At 32.7% G+C, this 8957-nt stretch overlaps 1 protein-coding gene across 1 annotated transcript; it reads right to left on the bottom strand.

Annotated features, from left to right (window-relative positions):
- Positions 1-227: 227 nt before the first annotated feature.
- On the bottom strand, positions 228-3116 carry LOC114720982 (uncharacterized). The gene is made up of 3 exons (XM_028906743.1): positions 2905-3116; positions 1764-1886; positions 228-1514 (listed from the first exon to the last, which is right to left on the bottom strand). The coding sequence occupies exons 1-3, from the start codon at positions 3061-3063 to the stop codon at positions 228-230; spliced, it is 1569 nt and encodes a 522-aa protein (XP_028762576.1). The 5' UTR covers positions 3064-3116.
- Positions 3117-8957: the final 5841 nt, after the last annotated feature.

Below are 8957 nucleotides of genomic sequence, written 5' to 3'. Positions count from 1 at the left end.
AACTTTGAAACAAAAAGTACAAAAACAAATCAATATAGCCACATTGCAATTACCAAAACTTGATTTCCTTATACGAATAATCATATATCAATAAATATCGTAAAACATGAGTGCATGAAATGTCTCCAAGGCGGTTCCAATAAGAAATTGCCACTACAAGAAGTTGCTTGAAAAATTTGTGGTGTTCCCTTCCAATGTTGTTTAATTCCTCTCAAACAAATATATTTCTAAGCCTTGGACTTGAGGATGTGTTGCAATTGTGACCTTTGGCTTCTCAATCTTGCGTCTAAAGACACAGCCTTCAAGTTACTTTTTGGGACACCTTTTGGCCATTCTATGCAACCTTTCATAGCACGAGTTATGTGCGGATTTATGGCTTCTGATTCCCAGTTCTTGAAGCCACCTTCCAATCCTGAACCTTCCATTGAAGACAAAACCCCTGCAATTACGGTACTAGTTGTTCCATTAGTTATGCATGGCCTTAACTTAGAGCTAGAAGAAGCCTTCCTCTTTAATATCTCAGTAACTTCTGCCTCAGGAGATTCCAAGTAAGCATTTTTACCATACTCTGCTACGCTTCTTATCACATTATCCTCTTGGTTGACTTTGACAACTTCTAACCCTGTGTTGTAGTCAGAGGATGAGTGTGATCTGTTGTCTGGGGCATGTTCATATGGTTTGATCACTTTCTCATGACCTTTGTCATTTTTGAGCTCTTCATAAATGGAAAAGATATCATCAAATTTTAAGAAATCATATGAAAGTTCCACAATGTGTTGGTTTTTGGCTAGCTCAGCTGTGGCTTCTGATCTTAGGGAATTCTGCAGAAAAGCAAAGAACTGGATCATCTGATTGTATTTATCTTCAAGTGCAAGTTTTGCATCGAATAGCTTCATTTGAACTCGTTCTTCACGCAAAAGATCTGCTATTTGCATCATCTTTCTCTCTTCTTCCACTTCATTGAGGATCTTTATGGATTCCATCTCCAACTCCTCAAGCCTGCCCTTGTCTTCTCCTATTTCCTTGGCTAATTCATTGCACACTTCCTCCATTAACTCTCTGCCTCTTTTTTCTTCCTCAAACTTCTTCTTGAAGTGCTTAGCATATCGGTTCGCTTCAGCCAACTTGTGCAACAACTTGGCATTCATCAGCTCCATCCTTTCCTTACTTCTCCTTTCCCCTTCTAGTTTATCCTTTACCTCTTCTAACATTGACTGAAACTTTTGGAGTTCTCTTTGCTTCCAAAATATCATTTCTTTCTCAAAATTCCGAACAAATTTTTGTGTCCTTTTGTTAGAGGACTTCCTTGAAGCTTTAAGCTTATTTATGCACCTTTGAGCCTGAAGTAGTTCTGCTAGAAGAGCTGAGACAATTGAGTCACCTGCTAAATTCCTCTCTTCATTGTGTTTACTACCCTGAATCTGAGTGAACTCATCGAACCCTTCAGGAAGATCAGTATCCCACTTTGTTGCCTCTTCCTTACAACACTTGAGATATGGAGCCCACGATTCAAGCTGAGAACAAAAATCGCCATTAGGAATTACTGTCTCAATACTGTCATTAATGGGGAGAAGAAATACAAGGTTTCTGTGTCTTCTCTTTCATGAATATCACTGAATCAATAGGTCACATGTATCAATTTCCATTTACAAGTTCATTTTCAAATCATCAATCTGGGATAGATATATAGAACTGATTAAAGTGCTTCCCTCTTCTTTACATTGTTCAAAGTTGAAGCAAAAATAAGTATGTAAACTGTATACCTCATGTTGAATTCCATTTCTTGAATGCAAGATAGTATCCGATGGGGGATCTTTCGTCTTCTCAAATTCATCTCTGGTTTCATGATGAGTGGGAGGCTCAGTTCTCAAATTCTCATTAGCTAGCTAAAGGAAAAAACATGTGCAGGATGTCAATATGACTCGACGACAGAAGTTGTTAAAAACAAGAAGTGAAAAACCATAGCCAATAACTATAAATAAGTTTGTTCTTTTAAGAAGGCAATGATAGAGACCTAACTCTGACACCAAGCCTTCTGATTATACTCTAAGGATCCGAAGAGGTGCCAGGGACCACCAGGTCAACATGTCATTGGCAAATCCAAATAAAGTTCTATTTAAGATGCTGATTGGAAAGGATCAAATAATGAATCACAATATAACAATGGGCAGATGGAATTTTTGAATTAATTCAGGATTGGCATCAATTTTGCAGAGTTCAGATCCTTGATCATCAGTTAGTTTCCTGGCTTCGGTTATATACATATACTTGATGGAGGAACGACTGAGATTGACTTTAATCAATAAAATAATGGCTGATATTTGAGTTTAAAAGGGAAAGAACTGAATCGCAGGGCTCATAAGAAGTAGGCCATTTCAAATAGCAAAAATATTAGGAATCCAAGATAAAGAATTCCCGACATTAGTGGAGGAGCAAGACAAAACATTAATTCAATTACCCAAAAGTTGAACTTAAAAAAGAAGTAACATGATGATTTCTAAGTTAAGCTTCATATTAAACTTGGATCACCTCCTCTATATGATCAGCACACTTAAAATAATAAACCAGTTCACTTTTTAACAGACTCGTGTCAGATGAAAACCTGGAAGTTAGCCATTGCACAAACAACAAGCATGAACTATATCATGAACAAAGTGTACTAGAGAAAATGATACAGGATATTCTATCCCGGTTCTATCATTTCTAAAAGCTTTCAGCCAAGCATCAGATAAATTCCAAGACTCAAAGGAGGGAAAAAGAAATGAAAAGCAAAACGCAGTTGCTTTCCTTCGCCTTCTTTTCTAGTCAGCAACCACACAGCCCAGCAACAGAATATTCTCAAATTCACATCAAAACACAGCTAAGGAAAAGAAAAAAAAAAAAAAAGAAGAAAATTTCAGATACCTCAGACTTGGACGAACCAACCGACCCATCACCGATAGATTCACCGCCATAATTCCCTGAACGCTCCATAAATCGAAGCTGCCACAATCCAGCGGCGAGCTTCCTCGCTGATAGCTGGGCTTTGGGAAATCCATGCCGGAAATTCACAGGGGAACTCATACCGGCGGTGAGGGAGCTTTTCTTCTTGTGAAGGTTGCAGTGCAGGAAGGATCATTTCGGAGGACCCGTAGTGACGGCGGAGGAGAGCGGAGAGTGTTGAATTCCGGTGTTTGCGGCGATGGGTTATCGCCGAAGAGTGGGACCCAGGGGAGGAGTTCATTGGGGATGAGCAGGCGGGGAGGCCACCATGAACAGAGAAAAGAGAAAAGGGAAAGAGAAAGACATAACCAAAACAAAAAGATTGGAATTTGGGAATGTTTGTGTCTGCCCAGGGTGAGTGACAGTTACTTCTTACTATGCGCGTATTTATCATGCATGCTTTGCTTCCTTCATCTTTTTTTTTTTTTTGGAGCTGAAGCTTCCTTCATCTTTTTAACTCCCTCTTTTTTATTGCCATCCACCACTGCCAGTTTGCATAATTAGTTTTTTTTTTATTGACAACCCATATTCTGTGCAATCTATTTTTTAAAAATACTTATTAATATGAAAAATATTATTATATTAATATAATTAATCTATAATAAAATTTAGGACATTCTAAGAAATGAGAAAGACTTGATAAATACTACACGCAAAAAAAAGTATCGCAAATTTTATAACCACAGAGTTGATATTTTGATTTAAGTGACTTTCATCACTAAATTTTTACTTAGAAATTTCTTGAAAAAAATCTCAAAAAATATCTTTAAAATTTAAAATTTCAAATTAAAAATGACTATAAAAATGTGTTCTCATTTACTTTTCATATATTGTCAATTGCTATTAAAGTATAGTAAATAAAAATGATGTTAAATTTAAAAATTTAAAAGTATTTTTATGAAATTCTCCCACACTTCTTTCTTTCTGTTAGTTTTCTCTAATATTTATGACAAGAATATTATTTATCAGTAATAAACAATAAAGGTGGTTTGCCGCATGGTGTCACTAAGTTACTCCTCCTGTTCTTAATATAAGACCTATTTAACAAATTTGATTAGATTAAGAAAGTTAGGTAAGTTAGTTAATTATAAGAAATGTGACACATTTTTTCTTAAAACACCACAATCATCTTTTTTAATATCCTCTCTCTGTTCTACTTGATTATGGTTGGAGAGTATCTATAGGGATAATTTAGAGAAAAATTGATAAATATGATAAATGAGTCTTATATTTAGGACCAAAACCAACCCAAGAATTGGGTCCTATATTAGGAACCGGAGGAGTATATACATACATATATATATATATATATATATCTCAATTGCTTCGTCTTAACCCAGCTTCCATAAGTTCATTTAAAACTAGGTTTATAAAATTTATATATAATTAGGCTTCTTCAGTTGTTTTACAAGTTTTGTGGTCCTCCATTATGTTTGCTATTCTCAAACGATCCTTCTGTGTAATTCTCTCATATATTAATGAATCCGAATCCCAGATTGGGGATCAGAACAAGTACGTGCTCGCGGCAAGGTCCCCCTACAAAATGAACAGAACAACATGAATAATATACTATAATTAATCAATCAATAATTTAATAAAGTATATATTCAAACCCCCCTGAACTAAGCCACCCAGCTTTTTTTGGATCTAACATATTGCTGTACGATTAGATAGTGGATATTATTTTCCCAAAACGTTAATGAGTACAAAGTCATCGTATTTAATTAAAGGACCCACCAGCAGAAGACCATATGATGGACAAAGACGCGGGGAGCGGGACACGTGGAGGCTTACTGGAGCCAGTTGGTGTGTTAATGAATGAAGTTGGTGTTACTGTGAGGGAGGGGGGAGGGGGCTGTTTGGTAAAGCCATTTAACCATTTTAATTGAAGGTGTGAAGTGTTCAACGATTTAGGTTTGAGTTGGTTCAGATTTCACTTCAATGATAATCTTTAGACATAACATCATGTCTGCACAAACTTTTGAATTTGTTAAAATTACTACTTTGTTTTGAGTGCGCCCCATGTCTAGCCCCATCAATTAGGGTAGCGGTTGGGTTTATATTTTTTTGAGAAAGTTCTTTCTTTTCAAGTCAACCAAAGAAGTTTAAATTTTTTTTTTTAAAACTCATACTTATCTTCTAATTAAATTTAACGATCTTAAATAGACAACAATTATTAAGTATTTAAACATTAATATTATTCCCTTCGTAATTAAAGGAGCGCAAATAAAATATGTTGAGAGTTATTTATAACTTTAAACTCTTAACCACGGTTGTCAAACTCACAAGTTTAAGCAAATTTGTGACAAAGATGTAGATTCGAATCGAAAACTCAGATTGTAAACTTGTAAGAGTTTACCTAGTAAAAATATATTATTAAATAATTAAAATACAAAAATAATTTGATTTAAATATATTTTAAATCCAAATCACCGAAAAACTAAACTTATCAACTTTCATAATTTATCATAAGTACTTAATATAAAAATTTCTATAAATTTCATATATAAAGTCAAGTCACTAAACATAATCAAATTTTAAAAAATAACTATAAATTTAACAGAGATAATCAAATATAAAATTATTATCATTTCTATTGTCTTCTAGTTATTCACCATCACGATGTCCACTGCATAAAGTTTGATTATTGTGGGAAAAAATTTTTACTGGACTGATTTAAAAATTAAATATCATCTAGTATTCGCTAAAATTGATGCCAAAGTTTGTATCAATGTTTTGAAGAAGTAGAGACCATAATATTACAATATGTTTTTATTATAAATTATGTATAAATTTTTGTATTAAAAATGGTTTATAATTTAACAATAAATGTTTATATATTATTGATAAGAAAAAATAAAGACAATTATAAAAACTTACATCCACTAATTTCATCCTAATTTATAAAACTATCACAATAAACTGAAATAAAATAAGAGCAAAAGCCATATTGCTGCATTTTTGCTTTTGCAGTATTTTGAAAAGTCAAAGAATGATTTGAAAAAAAATGAGGCTTCTGGAGTTTTGGCGCAGTGACAGTAACATATTCAATTATTTTACCCTGGATACAATCTCGGAAACTCAAAATAAAACTCATGATTTTATCAAAAAGTTACGTTTTTAAGTGAGTCGAGTGCGATTTTTCATATTTCCAATTTTAGATGAGATTTAACCAAAAATGATGATATATGTTTGTAAAATCGGATCATTCCATGTTTTGAATCGCGATTTTGACAACATTACCCTTAATCCTAGCATCTAGAAATCAAATGCTGAATATTCAAAGTTTAGTAACCAAATACATATATTTTGAAATAACCAAAATATTAACAATATCCTATAGGAATAATAAATGCAACAAGAAATAGTAATACAAAATATTCTAAATGTTAAAATGAAATTTTAAATCTTTAAATCCTTGCAATTTTATTTTCTTCTTTTTGGTATTTTTATCATTTCTTTCTCGTCCAAGGAAATGTCCTCAAGTAAAGTTGTTGATGAGACTTCATGAGAGTTGGATGACCAAGCAGGAGCTTCTTTAGGGATTCCTGTGATGACAAGATTTTGTGATGGGGATGAAATGTTGAGATCAATAGAATGAGTTTTTTTTTTTTTCATGACAAAAGTGAGGCTTTTGAAAATTGATTGATGAAAGTATTGTGGGACATGCCTAGTACCAATTGATACAAGTCATAATTCTAAATCTAAAATGATAACTCAAATAAAATTTTTTGCCATGAGATTTTATAAACAAGTTCTTATTTATCAAACTTTTTGCCTGAACAAAATCTTCCCCGAAATAGTATTTACATTCCTCAAACGAAAAATAGATCCAAAATTTTTTTTAAAAAAAAAAGAGTCAAAATAACAAAAAACACTATAATATAAACAATCATCACAAATTCATCCACCAACAATTATTTCAAGTATACCAAAGCAAAGAACTAAGTTTTTTAAGCCAATAACCACAAGAAAATCTAATCTATACTCACAGGAAGCTAAAAATCGCATAAAACACAATAAAACAACTAAAAACTGTAAACTACAAACACACTGTAAAAATCATGTCTCCAATACTAAGGAAAAATCACAATATCAACCATTCAAGATTTCAAACAAACAAAGACCCATATGTAGAACATGAAGCGTCGACTGGAAGAGAGAAGAGAACACACCTACAAACGATGGAGAACAACTTAGACGACGGAGAACAAGTTGACGGCACCTTTGACGAAAGATTTTGGCTAAAAATCATGAGGAAATATCAGTGAGAAGCAACAAATTAAACTAGAGCGTTTACAGGGAAAGAACACACTGCAATGTAAAAGATGATAAAGGAAGAAGGTGAAAAGTGAAAACAAAGAGGCAGAAGATTAGAATTTAAAAGTTCTTACCAACGTCAAAGGCCTGGTTTTAACATCAATTACTTTGCTAAGTAACGTTAAAACATAAAAGATATCGGTTTTCTCAAAACCAACGTAAGTAATTTAAAAAATTTCAATTTATTTATCATTCTGCCACCGTCTCTCTATCTCTTCTCTTTTTTTTTTTTGACATCGCTTATGCTCATAACGACGCTAATTATAATTATCTAATTTTCTAGTAGCGAAGATTCAAGAGAGAAAATTAGAGAGAAGAAAACTCAATATGCAATTCAATATCATTCAAGGACAGAAAATGTATCGAGGCACATATTTGAGTGATCATTTTGGCATTTCTCTTCTCTTTTTGTTATGCTATTTTATCTTTTTCTCCACTCCCTTCATTGGTTGAGAAGGTTAGTCCTCAATCTAATTTCTTCGAGCACACACTCAAACCCTAATAAGAAGAAGCGGTCTCTAATACCAATTGAATATAGGATAGAGAAGGGAGAGAAAAAAATTGAGACAGAGAAAAGCAAGAGGAGAGAAAGAGAGAAATTTTATTAAACAATGAATTTTAAATGAATGAACTCAATATGCAATTAAACATAACATTAAAAAAATATAGGGAGAATAAATGTATTAAGGCGCATTTAATTGATATTTGAATATCCATTTTAGCATTCTCTTTTCCTTTTGTTTTTCTCTTCCATCGTTCTCTATCTTTAGGATCTTAGTAGAATTGGTTATTACGAACTGGTCATTATCTTTTATTTGATGTTCAGAAATACCCTAAAACTAGATGAGAAATAGCTAGTGGCCATGACTTGGAGTGACCTAGTGCTTGACTGGATAATCTGGCTCAATACAAAAGTTATAGATAAAAAAATGTTAAAAAATGATTTTCTATAAAAGTTATATTTTTATCGAAGATACATCTCCTTGAACCAATTATGTTGGGATACAAAAGAGTCATATTTAAAGTTATGCATATCCAATAATTTTGACAGTATTTTTATATGATATTAAGTTAATAAATTAATTTATAATTTATAATCATTATTAAAACATCATATCATAAAATGTCTCCATGATATTCATAAAGTAAATTCAAAATTAAAGCCGTTATATATTATGTAGATACTTAATTTTGTTATTGAGTTTATTCATATGGGCAAGATAAAAAGTATGATAGATTTCAATATTCCATTACAAGCCACAAGGAACAACTTAACGGAAAGGGGGCAAAATGAAGTTGGGTTATGGGTTTATCAATAGGAGCTGTGCGTGACAGCAAAACGAATTATTAGAGGGACTTTCTATTAATATAAGGAGTAATTGATATGATTTGATGGTGTCAGGTAAAAATTAAGGCTACAGTAATTTCAGTGTTTCATCCTTGGAGACATCAAACACAAGTGGCGCCTGCGAAATTGTCGCAAAAGGTTATTCTCAAAAATATTTGATTGGAATAACTAATTAGCCTCAATCACAACTCCTTTTGCTCTAATAAAAAAAATGATTTCCAGGAATTCCTAACATCTTCAAAACTCAATTAGGATTTAGGAGCAACTCCAGCACAAGATAATTGTATTTTTATCGCAAGGTTTGAAA

The sequence above is a fragment of the Neltuma alba genome, unplaced genomic scaffold (genome assembly GCF_004799145.2).
Source record: "Neltuma alba isolate B1F8T4 unplaced genomic scaffold, ASM479914v2 tig00002266_pilon, whole genome shotgun sequence".
Lineage (NCBI taxonomy): Eukaryota > Viridiplantae > Streptophyta > Magnoliopsida > Fabales > Fabaceae > Neltuma > Neltuma alba.
The sequence above is the reverse complement of the archived record's forward strand: the minus strand, read 5'-3'. Positions and strand labels throughout refer to the sequence as shown.